The sequence below is a fragment of the Gallinula chloropus genome (assembly GCF_964237585.1).
Source record: "Gallinula chloropus genome assembly, chromosome: 1".
NCBI classification, from domain to species: Eukaryota; Metazoa; Chordata; class Aves; order Gruiformes; family Rallidae; genus Gallinula; species Gallinula chloropus.
This window is the reverse complement of record NC_140085.1, coordinates 204,925,190-204,942,848: the sequence shown is the minus strand read 5'-3', so window position 1 is coordinate 204,942,848 and position 17,659 is coordinate 204,925,190. Positions and strand designations below refer to the sequence as shown.

The 17,659-nt window shown below is 43.0% G+C and overlaps 1 protein-coding gene across 1 annotated transcript in view; it reads right to left on the bottom strand.

The window, feature by feature from the left end:
• AASDHPPT (aminoadipate-semialdehyde dehydrogenase-phosphopantetheinyl transferase) overlaps positions 1-13,663 on the bottom strand; it is a 36,363-nt gene extending 22,700 nt beyond the window's left edge. Inside the window, exons 1-2 of the mRNA XM_084265243.1 lie at positions 13,373-13,663; positions 12,144-12,369 (exon numbers count right to left, since the gene is read on the bottom strand). Of these exons, the coding sequence (XP_084121369.1) occupies positions 12,144-12,369; positions 13,373-13,516 (370 nt within the window). The 5' untranslated portion in view covers positions 13,517-13,663. The remainder of the gene's footprint in view (positions 1-12,143; positions 12,370-13,372) is intronic.
• Positions 13,664-17,659: the final 3,996 nt, after the last annotated feature.

Here is a 17,659-nt window from a genome sequence, read left to right as displayed (position 1 = left end):
TGTTTTAATGGAGTTAGATCTTCTTCTGTTACTCTTTACAAAGACAATAAAAACCTCAAGATGTTGCTGATGCAATAGCACCCACATATAAGATATTGTTGTGGTTTAACCCAGCCTGCAGCCAAAACAACCTCACAGCCATTTGCTGTCCCCCCTCAACCGGGATGTGACTAAGAATCAAAAATGGAAAAAAATCCCCCCAAAACCAAACAAAACACCTCAAAAAACCAAAACAAAAAACCCCAAACATTGAGGGTTGAGATAGACAGTTTAATAGGACAGAAAAGACAACAAGAAATGATGAATAGTACAATTTATCACCCCCTAAAGTCAATGCTCTGCAAGACCCTGAGCTGCCCTGCCTCCCAGCTCACTCCTTGGCTATATACAGAACATGATGTTGTATAGTATGGAATATCCTTTTGCCAGTTGGGGTCAGCTGTCCTGTCTGTGTCCCCTCCCAGATTCTTGGGTGCCCCCCACTTTCTTTTTAGCAGGGCAGTATGAGAAGCTGGAAATACCCTGACTGCTTGGCAACAACTAAAACAGCACTGTGTTCTCAACATTATTTTCATCTGAAATCCAAAACACAGCACTGTTGTCTTCTCCTAAGAGGAAAATTAGCTCTATCCCTGCTGAAACCAGGACAGATACGTGCCTGGCCATCACTAGCTGTACACTACAGTAGTACTACCAAGCCATCAGATCTCTCATTTTATGAAGTAATGTACTAGAGAGCCTTTCCACACACACAGAAAGATTATATTGACTGAAAGCTTTGACAATAAATCTTTTGCTAAAAAACGTATTTTGAAGAAATTCTATTATTTAATACCATCTACTTACTACTCCTAGACAAGTAAAAACACACCTCCATGAGGATGACAACCCGATGTCAAAACAGGATCACTTCAGGCCTCCAGTGAAATCAGATTCGCTCTCGCACTATACAACATGTGTGTGTATACATATATACATGTGTATACATATATAACCACACAGGCATTTATATAAATAACAAACCATATGTGTATCAATATGCACACAACATATAGATCGATATGAGGGTGCATATGTATATATGCATGCATATATGGTCCTGCTGTAAGATACAGAGACAAAAATTCAAGGGGGATGGCGGCCAGTTCGATCTTCACATTGAATCACATATACTGCAAAACAACTGTTGTGGTTTTGTGTGACAAGGTTCTGGTGGAGGTGGGGGTTCTGTAGGGGTGGCTTCTGCAAGAAGGAGCTAGAAGCTTTCTGTAGGCCCGACTCCAGCTGGGCTTAAGGCTGGACCCACTGCTGACCAAGGCCATGCCCATCAGCAAAGGCCATAGCACCTCTATGAATCATATTTAGGGGAAAAAACCCACCTGCAGCCTGCGTAGAAAGGGACCCACATCAGAGCAGGTTTGCTAGGGGGAAGGTTTGTGACTCTGGGTGGGACCAGGCTGGAGCAGTCTGGGCTTAAGAGACATTCTATGATTTATGGCTGCATCCCATAGCAGTGACCCAAGCTGGGGCAACTGGTGAAGAGCTGAAGCCCGAAGGGAAATTACTCATGTTGGAGAAGTTCGTGAAGGACTGTCTCTTCTGGGTGGGACCCCACACTGGAGCAAGGGAAGAGTGTGAGGAATGACACCCCCTCCCCAAGAAGGAACTGACTGAAACCCCCTGTTCCCCATCTACCTCTGTGACATCTGTGGGGAGGAAGGGAGAGAAACCATGAATAAAGTTGAGCGTGCAAAAAAGGGAGGGATGGCAGAAGGTGTTTTAAGATCTGGTCTTCTCATTATCCTCCTCTGGATTCAGAGTGAGTGAGTCTGTGCAGTGTAATAAATGAGATTTTTTTTTAATTCCATGTTGTGACCATTGTGCCTATAATGTTAATTGCTGAAATATCTCTCCCTGTCCTTATCTCGACTCCTAAAGCTTCTCAGCATATATTTTCTTCCCCATCCAGCTGAAAAAGGGAGTGATAGACCTATTTGGTTTGGCACCTAGCCTCCAGCCACAGTGAAACCACCACATCACCCACAAGGTATTAGTAACGGTTGCTACTGAACCATACAGTATTGAGATAACAGGACATGGTAGCTACTTTAGTGAGAATGTGATGATAGGGAGAGTATTCCACGTCTAAGTAACTAGTACCACTGCAGAACCTGAGAGTGCATTGAGTTCATCTTGGTACATAAATGTTTTATTGGACAAAAGAGGGAGAAAAAAGCCAATTCGAACTACCTATGTCATCTTCATCTTCCACATGAATTTTACTACATGATTCTCATTTCCTAATACCTCCCTTATTTGACTAACACAATTCCTCCCCCAGGAATCTTTGTGACCTTAGAAAGCACAAGCTGATTCAGACTGAGTTGGTTTCTCTGAAACAGTCCAATGAGAGAGATCTCTTTAAATTTGGTGTTTGGTGTGGAAGTAGTCCTCGATATTCACACACACACACTGTGGGACTGTGTCCTTCCATATCACAGTCTCCTACTGAGGTAATGAAGCCAATGAACAGAGTTTCTTGTGATGGCAGAAGTCAGGACACTGCGCAGAAACCCATCCCAGAACATCAATCTCAGAGCCTGGCATACTAAAAATGTCCCTTATTGTTTCCACACTTAAAACATCCCCATTTCTGTGTATGCAAATTCTTTCCCTCTTTTCCCCCTTCAGACTGAAGTCCAAAGAACCTTGCAAGAGAACAGAAGAAGCATGAGCGTTTTAAACTTGGGTCTCAATCTCTGTGAAAGTAACCATGGAAGAACATGCCCCCGCCCCCAAACAAAACGACCTTGTAAAGCCATTTGTTTGCCTTGCCAGCACATGAACTGTTTGGCCCACCTGACAGCTTAAAGTCCATCATGTTTTTGTCTGGTCTTCCCACAGAGAAAAGACTGCAGTATGCTGTCCCCCTTCACTAAGACACAAATCAACTCCTGCATAGCTCCAGACCAGCCGCTGCTGGAACCATCTTTTATCCAGCCATCAGGCTACACAAGAAAAGATGTAAGAGGAAGATAAATGTAGCAAATGCAGAGCACAGGTCACAACTGAAAAAGTGGTGAACTTCAACAATCCATTCACCTCTATTAGTTATTTCTGCTCTTGCAGATACCATCTCCAAGTGTTTGCTGTTTTTTCGTTAAATTAGTTTTGCTAGAAAAAGTTCTACATGTTTAATACGAAACCCAACAACTTGGATGAACAGACAGCAAAACTATACATGACAAATACAATTTTTTAATGCACTACAAGATCAGAATTTCCACCAAAACACAGCACAGCATGTAACACAGGCACAAATGCCTAGAACTTACACCACCAACCCAACACCAGGCAAGAAAACGGCTACATACAGAAGTAGCTAAAGTCTCCTGTCCCTAAACATTCCTGAAAAACTGATAGGACAACAGCGACCTGTCACCTTCAGTGTGGGAATATAAAAATACATTCCTAGTTAAAAATCAGAATTCCTCTCAGAAATGAAGTATGTCATGGAAATCCAGTGGAGGGTATTTTTTTGTAGTTACTGAGGGGAGGTGTTACATATTTAAGATCATTTTCTATCATTTCATAAGTATGTCTCTAAAACATTGTCTCCCAACCTTGAAAGTAGTAAGTGCTCCAAACTGCAATTCTTGCACAGAAAACATCCAAATGAGCTTTTGACAACACAGAATAAAGACAGATTCTTTTTCCCAGCTCTTGCAACATGTACCTGTAGAGCTGAAGCTACTGAAAATAGGCAGTGTTAGCAAGAAATGAGTCAAAAAGCAAATTCTTCATACCTACATAATAATTACTTAATATTGGCCCTCCAGTCACATCTTTCTGCTAGACTTCTTAATTTGGAAAGTCAAAGCTAACTGTCATTAGTGTGGGCTGAGAAGTAATTTCAGTTTTGTTAAAATAATAATTCAGTTCTCTTTAGCCCCTTATTTTGAATGTGTAACTTAATTTCCCAGAAGATCAATTAAGGAATAAATTGTGATTAATGTGAATTCAGTGTGCAGAAACACACTTGAGAACACAAAACAAAACCAGACAAGCATTCTTAGTTTCTTTGTTCCATCTCTTATTTTTACTAAAATCTGCTGGTTTCTTTTCTTTTTTTTTTTCCTTTCTTAGTTGTTTGTTTATCCCTCATTCAAAATGTATTTATTCTCCACAGGTTCATTTTCACTGTTCTACATTGATTTTCCCTTCACAGTTCACCAAGAATCGGTGCTTAATCAATTATCAGAATGTGCAAGTATTTTACAAGTGTGATTATTTCCGGGTAAAAACAGTGCTAGAATTGTGACTAAATAAAGCACAATAGTGAGACTGCTATACAATATGTATTCCTTAAGACTATGTTTAAGATGGCTGCTTCTTCCCATTTTCAAATCGAGCAAGAAACAAAGAAAATCCCCCGTTTACTCAGTATAATGACACATGAACACCAGGATTCATTAACTCAATATTAGTTGCTTTCACACTACATTTAAAAATCATCTGACTTCATATTTATAAATTCTGATTTCCTTAATCAGAAGTAATATTTAACCTAAATCCTTCATAATTTCTTCATCCCAGTGCACCTACATATCTACAGCCGTATCATTAACTAATAATTTGGCAATTATCTCTTGTAGTAAAAGATCAGATGCTGACTGCTGCTTTCAGTTTTAGCGAAATACAATAATAAACCAAAGAAGAATTAATATTTTGCTTAAGGTAAAGTTAAAGCACTGTAAGGAGGACAAGAGCATTGCAAAGAACAACCTGTTTTGGCATTCCTTTCTAGGTCAATAAATTCTTATAGCAAAAGCTGAAAAGCAGCAATGAGAAAACCACTACAAGTTTAGTAATTTGAGCATGGCTACCAGATAAGAGACATTCTGAGTATCTTAACTATGATGTAGCTGTGCCTAACTCTCCATCTAGTTTATGACTACCAAAAGAAACAGCACAAATTTTAAAAATGGCTAGGGAGAGAGATTTCCTGTACTAGGCAGACTAAATATGATATTTAGCTTCCTGTAGGACTTGGATCCTCCAATTCACATGTGGCATATCACCAATTTGAATATCTCTGTCATCTCTTCTATTATCTCACCTTGATGAAATCATGAGAATAAAAAAAAAGAGGAAATATTAGTTACGTTCTGTTTATATTTCTTTGCCTCAGTTTCAATCAGTTGTTTGCACATCATAGCCTACTTTAAAAAAAGTATTTCAGGAAGTAATATTAGAACAAATTAATTTTCCATAAAGTTCACACACAGAAAATTTAGCCTTTTATGTCTTTTAATAAGCAAACCTAGCATAAAACTGAAAGATTAATGAGAAAAGCTAATTTTACTACATGACAAATGTTTAGTTCTGCAATTATGTTAAGACTGGTTATGCCTGGATCAAAGTAACATAGGTAAGAAAAATGGCAGCTGATTACAAAAGAACAGGAATGAAAAGTTAGTTTATTTACCTTTGTAATTCCATCTAAGCTAAAAACTGCATTAATGAAAAGAAATTCACTCACACAGCAGGAAAACTCTTGAACCTAAAATCTAAACTTTTTTCAAACACTAAAGCAATCATTATTAAGCTGTAATTATTTCCTAAGTCTCTGAAAATGTTCTACTTTACAAGGTGTAGGTGACTGGTAAATCAACATCCCACACACCACTTAAACCAAGTTGACACTTGTTGCAAAATTTCTTGTCTATAAGTTAAAAAAAAACCCCAAACACATTATCACAAGCTGCATTTTTCCAAGGGAGTTAGTAGTACTGTGAGAATCCTTCTCAATTATTTTGTGATAGGGTTACAATAATTTCACATGCATTAGGTCTCTTGCCTAATTATGTCCACAGATACTTCCATTTACAAATTACAGTAGAGTGTGCATTTTCCCCAAATGATTTAAGAGTTCATCTTAAACTGATCTAAAGAGAAGAAAATAAAAAATCATTCCTCTCAGCAATTCTTACAAAACAAGTACACTGAAAGCCTAATTTAAGTCTACAGCAACCAGCAAGATAGCCAAAAGGCAACAACACACCATACTTAGAGAGGACATTTTCCTTTCTACCATCACTATGTCATTTGGCTCAGTATCTAAATAGGGGGGGAAAGGTGCATACCTGTGGAAATTTCGTAGCAAAGTTGAGCTAAAGGGCCTGCCTTCACCTTTGAAGAAGGCTGAGCCTTGCAGTAGTTTCCTTTTTCAGGTTTTAATAATGCAACAAAAGTAATATGGAAAGAGGCAGCTTCTTATTGCATGAGTAAAACAAACATAACAGACTGAGAGGCAACATAAAATGTAATAAGGAGACCTGGTGCACATATAAACAAGCCAGCACACAATTTAAGTGCATATTTCTCAACACTTTCAGCTGCATGATACTCTCTTGTATATTTGTACTGCATACTATGTTCACTGATAGAATAATAAAGGAATACAAAAACACTGGAGACCTCAACCAAGATTCTGCTGGATGACATCGTAAGATGAAGTACTATGTATTTAAACACACATTTGGGAAGAAAAAAAAAAAACCAAACAAAAACCCACCAAAAAAACTCCACATCACAAAACAAAACCCAGTACTGTGATGTATTTTGTACACAGGGAACTCTTTGTCCTTGTAGCTATTCCAAAGAAAGAGATTTATAGTGGGTTCACTCTCAGAATGGCAATGTACTTGTCAACTGCAGAGCAAGAGCACCGCTCAGTGGAACCAGCGGAGGAAGCAATGCTGCTGGAGTCCAAGTTACATACTCACAGCACCACGCTTCAACCAGTTCTAGGTAATTCCACAAAGACAAAATTTTTATGTGAAAAAAATTGCTAGCTTTAGTTCATATTACTCAGACTACAATTTAAAATTCTACCCTTAATATTGCTGATTTTCTGGCTCTCTTTCTTACACATCATTACAAAGTTTTCACAAATACCATGGTTTTTTTTAAAGAAAAAAGAAAAAAGAAGAAATTATAATTCCAAAAAGAAAGATTTATGGTCATAAACAAAACCCCCTTAAAATTTAGAACCTGGTATTTCTTATTTAACTTACAAATATTTATGTAAAGTTCCATAACATGGAAAACAATCTCATGATGAAGTGCTGACACAAAACAAGTGTTATTTCTCACTCAACATGACAAGAACTGAGTATTAAAGGACAGAAAATGCATACAAGCTGTTGACAGCTAAATTACTTCAGGACAGACTATGCTAGCTGCAGAAGTTCCGACACTGGAAAGGAAAACTGGAAAATCTGTGATGACGTATTTTGTACCCCACAGGCACTGTGAAACTTGCCACCATGAATTCAGACTGTGGATACTGTGACTTTCTCTGACAGCCCCCTTTTCTGTTAACATATACCTAAGATCTCTGACAGAAGAGGGAGAGGTGGATCAAGTAGCCATGGATAAAGACAGATAAAGAAGGTGGTAAGGGAGCCTGTGAGAGCTGGGTAGCATTCAAACAGCAATTCTTCCAAGCCCAGGACCAGTGCATCCCTTTGAGTAAGAAATCAGGAAAGAGAGGCAGAAGACCTGCGTGGATAAGCAGGGAGCTGAGTAAACTCAAAGGGAAGCAGAAGGTTTATGAATTGTGGAAAAAAGGGTCTGAGCACCTGGGAAGAATATAGGAATGTTGCCAGGGCCTGTAGGGATGTGACTAGGAAGGCTAAAGCACATCTGGAAATGAAACTGGCAAGGGACATAAAGGATTATTATGGGGGTTTAGATATGTGAATAATAAGAGGATGACCAGGGATAATGTGGGTCCCCTGCTGCACGAGACGGGTGTCCTGATGATGAGGGATGCTGAGAAGGTGGAGATACTAAATGCCTTCTTTGCCTCGGTCTTCACTTCAAAGACCCCTTGGGACCCCTGGATGCTGGACAAAAGTAATAGAGTTTGGAAAATGAAGAGCTTCCCTCTGGTTGAGGTGAGGGTACTCCAGGAGCATCTCAAAGGGATTAATGCACACAAATCCATGGGCCTGGATGGGATGCATCCACGTGTGCTGAGGGAGCTGGTGGAGGTGATTGCTGAGCCGCTCTCTATCATCTTCAACAGGTCTTGGAGGACAGGAGAAGTGCCTGAGGACTGGAGGATAGCCAATGTCACTCCAGTCTTTAAAAAGGGCAAGAAAGAGGATCCGAGCAACTATAGGCCAGTCAGCCTCACTTCTGTCCCTGGAAAGGTGATGGAACAGCTTGTTCTGGATGCCATCTCCAAGCAAATGGAAGAGAAGGTCATGAGGAGCAGTCAGCATGGATTCACCAAGGGAAGATCGTGCTCAACCAATCTCATAGCCTTCTATGATCTCATCACCAGCTGGGTAGATGGAGGGAGAGCAGTGGATGTCATCTACCTTGACTTCAGCAAGGCTTTCGATAGTCTCCCATGACATCCTGATAGCAAAGCTGAGAAAGCATGGGATAGATGAATGGACAGTGAGGTGGGTTGAGAACTGGCTGTCGGACTGAGCTCAGAGAGTGGTGATCAGTGGAGCAGAATCTGAAAGGAGACCTGTGACTAGAGGTGTTCCCTAGGGCTCGGTGTTGGGTCCAGTCCTGTTTAATATCTTCATTGACGACCTGGATGAGGGAATAGCATCCACCCTCAGCAAGTACCCAATGATACAAAGCTGGGAGGAGTGGCTGACATGCAAGAACACTGCACTGCCATTCAGCAAGAGCTCAACAGCCTGTTTGTATCACATCTCACAGTGTTATTTAGCCTCACCAGCTCATATTCACAAATCAAATCCACGCAGCCGCTGACTGCTGCTGCCCAGGGGGATGCAGCAACATTTGCTTTATCCTAAGAGGTCATAACTGCTTCCACCAACAATTCTAGGACACATTGGCAAGAACTTCTCTTGCTACTGAAGGAATTAAGGATACAATGTTGTTTATAAACCCTGTTTTCATTTAACTAAACGTTGAGTTCAGTTTCATTACTTTTCCTACATTTCTGCTGAGATTAAACTCTTTCCCCAATGCCAAATCCTACTTTAAACTTCAGCTTCATGTTGTTATTTGGAAACCGTAGGACAGGCAATCAAAAAGCTGTGACTGAAGCAGAATAGCAACCAAAACATCATTGAGAGGATGAACTTGAGATAATTTCTTCCTAAATTTAGCCTGCTGAAGCTGACATATCTAAGAGTAAGTGAGAATATATACTGACAGACTAACTTTGATTCCACTCCTCTCATGACAGCAGTGACCAGGGACAGTGAATGAACAGACTCATACAAGGTAAAAGAACCTTGATTTGTTCTGACACTGCTGGCAGAATGAGCAATAGATCAATGGACACTGAGTTACCCACTATTTCAGTGATTTAACTTGAGGCAAAAGAGAAAGTAACAGTGAATAAGTAACTAAAAAATACAAGAGAAAGGAAGTAGTAGAGATGATATTTTTAAAAATATAGCTAATATTGAAGTTAAAAGATACTTTTCTATTAACTGGAAAATAGCTTCCCTTCCAAAGACTGTATTCCCTTACAAAGTTGAATGAATTGTGTTCCAAAATGGACAAGACAAATGCAGGTTTCTAAATGTAAATATCAAGTTAAACCTCTAATCCTCACAATTATTTCCTACTTCTAGGAGCAGAGTTTGACACTTTCATAAGATTTGTCAACTGGGTATCAGCAATGTGTCTTCAAAATGCCAGCAGAAGATACAAGAACTCCCTACCTCCACATCTGGCACGTATAGATGACTTTCAATTTTTCATTCCCCAAGAAAAGCTTAAAATACAAAGAACAAGGTTTAAATGCTTTGATTTTCATTATTTACCTGTGGAAGCAGTAAACCTTTAAAAACAAAAAGAGTAATTAGGGAGTCATGTGGTAATGGCCGTGGTAAGTGCAGCAAAAGTGTTTCCAAAAGTACTGGCTCTGGGTGTTGGGTTTTGTCATTACAGACTGTATAGCAATGTGTTTAAATCTACAACTAAACCAGTGCTGATGCCACACCAATATTGCATTTACTGCTGCAGAGCTTGCACAGTATCAAGGCTGCCTCTGTGACTCTGCCTCCCCAGCAAACAGACCAGGGGTGTGCAAAACACTGGGAGGGGACAGAGCCAGGACATCACTTACTCTTGTTTTGCTCTCCCTCTTATCATGGGAGAGCAAGGATTAAAGCACTGGCCTCAACTTCAATCTGGTATTCGGGCCCTGCATAACTGCAGTTCCTTCAGGGGTGTACCTGTTCCAGCACAGCCACACAAATTACTTTGTAGTATAAAACACGGGGCAAATTGAAGACTGCAAAGAGGGATTTTCTAAGAACACCACTATTACAGTCATGTCAGGTTAAATATTTGAGGAGGATTCTCAAAAACTAAAATTCCAGTAAATCCTAAATCCCAGTATGTTCCTCCTTCAACCCAGTCATGCATTGATAAACATTCTGAATTAAATGATCTTCATAAGACTGTATTTAAAAATACACTCTGCTACAATTCCAACTTATAATTTGGTTCCTGAAGCCCACTATTGGAGTCAGTTTTCCGTACTGGATTTCATCGAAAAAAAAATAGGCCAACAACTAAGGTTTGTGAGATTTATTTTTTTTACCAGGATCACTTCAAATGTTCCCTCATGCTGCCTTCTCACTGAGTCTTTCAGCACATGGCACTGGGACTGGTGCTGATATATACAGTCCTGACATCACTGAATGTTAGGGGCTGGAAGAGACCTTGAAAGATCATCTAGCCCAACCCCCAACCAGAGCAAGAAAGCAATGCTAAAAAGTATCCTTGGAGAAGAGCTGAAAGGCTGATAAAGAGGAAACATCCAGCTCCAGCAGGTGCCAGAGCTGAGGCATTGCCAGAGATGCCCCAAGTCAAAACTGGGCGGAAACGGAAAGGTGGCAACTCCCTACCCAATTCAAGGACTATGCAAATGACCCCCCCACACCCCTTCAAGAGCATGCATGCTAATTTGAATATGCTGGACCAGCAGTAGATGATGTGGTAATTACTAACCAATTAGTGTAAATTTAGGCAGGTTTCTCTAATCCTGTAACAAAATAAATAGGTTGTAAATTCTGTGCGCAGGGGACTAGTCTTGTGAAAAACCACAAAACCCAGAGGTAGCACATATCTCTGCACAGATTTAGAAGAAATCAAATACCTCTGCTCTGTGTGTGTATTAGCATACTGCACACCAGGTAATGACCCCACTTGACAACAGTGTCACTGGACATCACTGAGAAGAACCTGTGTCTGTCCTACTAATACTCACCCATTACATGTATATAGACATTCATGAGGTCACCCCTCAGTCTCCTCTTCTCCACGCTAAAGAAACCCAGCTCCCTCAGCCTTTCCTCATAAGGAAGGTGTTCCACTCCCTTCATCATCTTGGTGGCCCTGTGTGGGACTCTTGAGTAGCTCTATGTCCTTCTTGACCTGAGGGGTCCAGAACTGAACACAATATTCCAGGTGCAGTCTCACCAGGACAGAGTAGAGAGAGAAAAGGACCTCTCTTGACCTCCTAACCACACCCCTTCTAATATACCCCAGGATGCCACTGGCCTTCATGGCCACAAGGGCACATTGCTGGCTCATGGTCATCCTGCTGTCCACCAGGACCCCCAGCTCCCTTTCCCCTATGCTGCTCTCCAACAGATCCATCCCCAGCCTATTCCGGTACACAGGGTTGTCTTCAACAGATGGAAGACTCTACGCTTACCCTTGTACTTCAGACTTATGGGAGAAGGGAGTAAAACTCACAGGCCATAAAGTTCTCATGGGGATGAATCTACTGGCCTTAGCTGGAAAGTTGTTCCTGCTTCTACCTGACAGACAGCAAACCAGTAACTAAAATATGTACAGCTTCTGGTCCAGCCAATACCATATCAGGATTCATAACCCTGTTTTCCCAGGGTTCTGCTTTTCTAACCTGGAAATATATTCATACCTAGCATAACAGAAAACCTTCAACAATGAGTGCATTTACAAGAAAAAGACATAACAAATTTACACACTTCCTTCGAATTATGCTACACTTCTAGGACACAGATTGGTTCTTTGGGAAACATTAAAATCTTCAGAACTTAAACACTAAGAAATCTGTTTTGATCACCACAATGCATTACCTGGTAAACTAGTCTTCATAATATCAATGCCAACTTGAAGCCCAGGTTCTGCTGCAAGAACTGCATAATCTCCTTGATGAGAGACATTGAAGTTGTAATTCGAATAGGTATCAAAGACGTTATTTGCCAGGAAGGGTTTTCCTTTTGACGTCCTTTGCAAGTCTATTTCATTCCAAGGTATGCACAACTTTTCTGCAATTAATTTCCGTATCAGCAGCCGACCAGCCTATGAAATAAAATGAAAGTGATTCATATAGAACAATTCCCCTATGCGCAAAATATAAGTGATTGCTAGAAAGCCATATGGCTTAAAAAAAAGTGGGCTTATTATCACCAATAGAAAGTAATAGTGTATTTTAATTAAGCAATTTATATGTCTCCCTCTTTTATAAAAGCCTGTGTTAAGTAAATTTAATCAAGAGTTGACCAGACCCAAGTACATAACAACAGTTATATCCTGGCAAAGATAATCCAAGACCAAAAGGAAAGCTGTCCCAGCCTAAAAGAATCACAGAAAATACCTCCTCCCTCACTTTATTTACTTACGTAGGACACTTTATTGCACAGATGAACACTTAACAGTAAACCCGTCTCAGCGGCTTTCCTTTCAGCACACGCCTTGAGTTAGCGAGGCGCTAAATGAAATACCCAACAGCTAGAAATGATGAGCAACTTTTTACAGGCTAATTAGGTGCAGTCAGTGTTACTACCACACTGTTATGTGAGATTTAAAACCTGAATTACGGAAAACAGCTTTGTCCTCTTACGCATCAGTAGTGCCTTCCCGTACAGCCTGATCCTGGCGTATGCTGACCCGGACTTCTAACCCGTGACGTAAAAGCTGCCAAGTCTCCCCGAGTAACTGCTCACAGCAGACTGCCTACCGCCCTTTCTCCCCAGGAGTGAAGGTGTGAGCAGGGCGAGCAATTACTGCCCTGCACGGGAAGCCGGAAATTGGGCCAACACCGCACCCGCTAGCAGGGCACGGCGTCCCCACGGGAACGGGTGGTGCCGGAGTGGGCTCCTCAGCGGAAGGGGCTCCTCCCGCGCCCCCACCCCGCGGACGGGCAGGGCCCCGCCGGCGCCACCCGCACTCGCCGCAGCAGCGGGGAGGGATGAGACGGAGGGCCCAGGGCAACGCGGCCCTTCCAGTCCCGCCCGTGGGGTAACGGCGCCAGCCCTGAGGGAGGGGAAGCCGCCCCCCGCCGTGCCCCCCCGCCGGCATGTACCAAGGCGGCTTTGGCATCGCGGGCAAAGACAAACTGGCCGACGCGGTCTTTCTCCTCGGGCTGCACCAGCCGTGCCGCCAGCAGCCACTCCTCGCGACGGGGGCGCCAGGCAGCGCAGGGGAAGGCCCAGCGCACACTGCCCATGGCAGCCGCGCCGGCCAGCGGCAGCAACGGGCTCACCCCTCCCCCTCCGCGACCGCCCGGCCCAACTCCTGCGTGCGTCTGTCGGCGGGCGGGAGGGGCTAAGTGACCAATCCAGTATCAGGGTGCCCTGTGAGTGACAGAGGAATGCGCCAGGTACGGACTTATCAGGGGAAAGGCGGTGCCTGCGGCTCAGCTACACCCGTGGTGTCGTCAGCGCGCCCAGAGAGGAACCCGCTTGAGAGGGTAGGCGGGCCTTCATCTAAATTGACGGTCGGGAAAGCCATTCCGAGCGCAGAAAGAGGGAGAATGACACCGGAAGAAGCCAATCTGCTGGCGCTGCAGCTACGGAGGGTGGGCGAGACTGGTCGGCGAGCTGCTGGTGTTGGCTGCAGGTGGGTGCGCGCTGTTCGGAGGGAGCGCTAAGGTGGGGGGGGGGGGGAAGGAGGACACAGCTTATCGCTGGTTGTGGGGAGGAAACAGCGCTGGAAACCGCCGCATCCCGTGGCCAGGCCCCGCAGTCGCGCTGTGAGAGGAGGGGAAACGCTTTGCACCATCCTTGCCCATCCTGTCAGAATTAGTCCTCCCTTAGAATGAACAGAGCTTCTGCAGGGCGCATGCGCGGAGGGCTTGGGCATGCTCAGTAGCGGCGCTGAGGCCACGGCCCTCCCTCTGGCAGGCGGGGCGAGGGGCGGAGGCGATGGCGGCGGGGAGAGTTGTGCTTATCGTCTCCGACGGGATGCGGCCTCGGGCTGGCAGCAGCAGCGGCGGCCGGGACGGTTGTGCGGTGGTGAGGTTAGGGCTGGCAGGTAACCCCGGCCATGGCTAAAAGAACGCAGTTTGACTGTAACTTCGGGCATGCCCCGGCTCTGTGCGAGAGTGACAGGGTCGCGTTCGCCCCGTTGGGGCTGCAGCCTTGAGGGCGCATGATGGACCCGGCGCTCTGGCCCCGGCGCTGCCATTCGTACACCCATGCTCTGGCCGAACCATCCCGCACCCCAGGAGCTGTAGCAGCAGGGGTGGCCCCGCTGCCTTCCCCGGGCTTACTGCCTGGAAGAGACACGCTTGTTCATGCATCAGATGCGAGCCCTGCATCACCCCGGTTTGATTCTGGCTTCCTAAGGATATGCCCAAACAAAAGCCCTGAATATCCCGTGTGCTTTGGTTTGCAAACACCTGTAATGGTTGTCAGGCCTGGATTCCCCTGTGCCCTCGATTACAGGTCATCTGTAAGTCATCAAAAGGTAATAATTCTGGTTTTGAAGCTGGGCCATGGCTAAAAACTTTAGGGCTGTTTGAAAAATTGTGACACTTGTTTGTGTTGCTTGCCTTTAGAAATACACTTTGTTCTGTATTGATCATACACACATTATGCAAAAACACTGAAAATTACATTATTGCAGGTATTTCTGACAACCTTCCATTGGTTGATGGGATTTTTTTTTGTTGTTTGTTGGTTTGGTCTTCACCATTCCCATCTCATAATGTGAAAAAGTCCTGTTTCTACACAGGCCAGAAGTGCTGTTTTTCCACCTGACACCTCAGTTGTAACTGAGTATAGGTTGGTCTTTGCAAAATCTTTTAAACATTGAAGTAACATTTTAGGGAAAAGAGTGTTTCAGCAAGGAATCACTAGTGTAACTCGTTTATTTTCCAATATGATGCCTATTTTTCTTTATGACTTAGTCAAGCAAGGGATGGCATACATACTTCCCTATGCCTTGCCCAAAGGTATAGACAGTTAAATGACAACAGAGGATTTAACAGTCAAAAAACCCCAACAAAACCAACAGGAAAATGCTATTCACAAAGATCAAATTGTAGCTGAGGCTTAGTTTTCAAGCATTGTATTCTGCACAGTTTGAAGAAGGAATTGTGGCCATATCTATACTTAGTTACTGATATATGATAGTACTAATGGAATGTGGATCTTACCTAGTTCTAAAAACCCCTCAGGTTTGATTAATAGGTTTGACTTTTCCACACTTTCGACTTAGAGATGTAAATATTTAGCAGTTTTAGCAGATTGATTGATTTTATTAAGAAATAAGCATAAAGTGTAAGTGCAAACGGAGTTTCAAGATGTACTATATAATATGTAGTATAATTAAGAATATATTAAATATAAACCCACATCAGCTTTTGCTTACTGAAGAATTGAACTTTAGGAGCTGTGAACACTGCTTTGGACATTACAAAGGAGTCAAGCTCAAGGTGATCCTGCTCTGGCAGGGGGGTTGGACTAGGTGATCTCTGGAGGTTTCTGCCAACCCCTATTATTCTGTGATTCTTTATGGGTGTGATTTTTATTATAAGTAAAACATGCTATGATAATAATGTATGCTAAAGTATGCTCAATATTGCATGTATGTTTTGAAAAAAACACATTTTCACAATACACAGAAATGACTAAGTGCAGAACCCAATAAAAGTGATTTTCAGGTTTTATTTTTTATTTTTTTTTGCCAGAATAAGAAATATAGCATGGCATTGTAATTCCACTGTGGTTTTGGTTAGGGTCTTTTTTTTTTATTTTTTTTTTTTTTAAAGAATCTTGAACTTGTCCTTGAACTTTTTTAGCTAAGAAAATAATTTCCAAATGACCTTGATGAATTTGAGAAATTTAGCTTCAGTCAGTTTGAGTTCTTCTAAGTGATTGTTTTCTTTATCCTAATAGATTTGTGTGTTTGTGAGAGGGTATGCAATTAAAGATCACTGCTTGCAGAGAGGGAATCTTCCACTTCTGGAATGTATCCAGGCATCAAGGCAATCTCACTGCTTCCTGCTGGTACCATGTTGGGGTTGTGGGTTTTTTTTAATCACTTCTAAAGAACCCAGAGCTTTAAAGTCTGTGTCACCTTTCCTTCTTAGAATACCATCTCAATATGTATTATTGATAAATGCCACTTTTGTGTATTAAATGTCTTGGAATGTCACATGCATCTTTTTTGATTGTCTAAAAATGATTGACTGAACATTAATTTTCTTTGAAGTTCAGTTATTTATGAAAAAGCTGTGAAACTGAGTTGCACTGAAATTTCCAGTTATAAGCTGGAATTAAGTTACAGTCTGTTTTCAGTCTTAGACAGTCACAGAATCATAGAATCATACATAGAATATCCTGAGTTGGAAGGGACCCATGAGGACCATCGGGTCCAACTCCCGGCTCCATACAGGGCCAGACAAGTCAGAGCATGGGACTGAGGGCATCGTCCAGACGGTTCTTGAACTCAGTCAGGCTCAGTGCTGTGACCACTGCCCTGGGGAGCTTGTTCCAGTGCACAACCGCCCTCTCAGTAAAGAACCTCTTCCTGATATCCAAACTAAACCTCCCCTGACACAACTTCATACTGGTCACCAAAGAGAGGAAATTGGTGCCCACTGCTTCCCTCCCCCTTGTCAGGAAGCCGTAGACCATAATGAGGTCTCTCCTCAGTCTCCTCCAGGCTGAGCAAACCAGGGGCAAACAAGCCTCTCCTCATAAGTCTTCCCCTCCAGACCCTTTCCCATCCTCATTGCCCTCCTCTGGACACTCTCCAATAGTTTTGTGTCCCTCTTGTACTATGGTGCCCAAAACTGCACCCAGTACTTGAGGTGAGGCTGCACCAGCGCAGTGTAGAGCGGGGCAATACCTTCCCTGAACTGGCTGGCCATACCGTGCTTGATGCACCCCAGGGTATGGTTGGCTGTCTGGGCACACTGGTGGCTCATGTTTAACTTGCTGTCAACCACAGCCTCCAAATTCCTCTCAGCACGGCTGGCCTCCAATGTCTGATCCCCCAGTCTGGATGGGCAGCCAGGGTTGGCCCTTCCCAGGTGCAGAATCCAGCACTTGCCCTTGTTAAACTTGATGATCTTGGTGATTGCCCAGCTCTCTGATTTGTCCATGTCTCTCTCTGTAAGGCTTCTCCACCCTCAACGTAGTCAACAGCTCCTTCCAATTTGGTGTCATCTGCAAATTTACTTAAGACACCCTCTAGTCCTGAGTCCAGGTCAATTATGAAAATGTTAAAAAGAACTGGACCTAAAATGGAACCCTGGGGAACCCCAGTAGTTACTGGCCACCAACCAGATGTAACCCCATTTACTATCACCCCCTGGACCTGACTCTTCAGCCATTTGCCCACCCAGTGCATTATGTCTTTG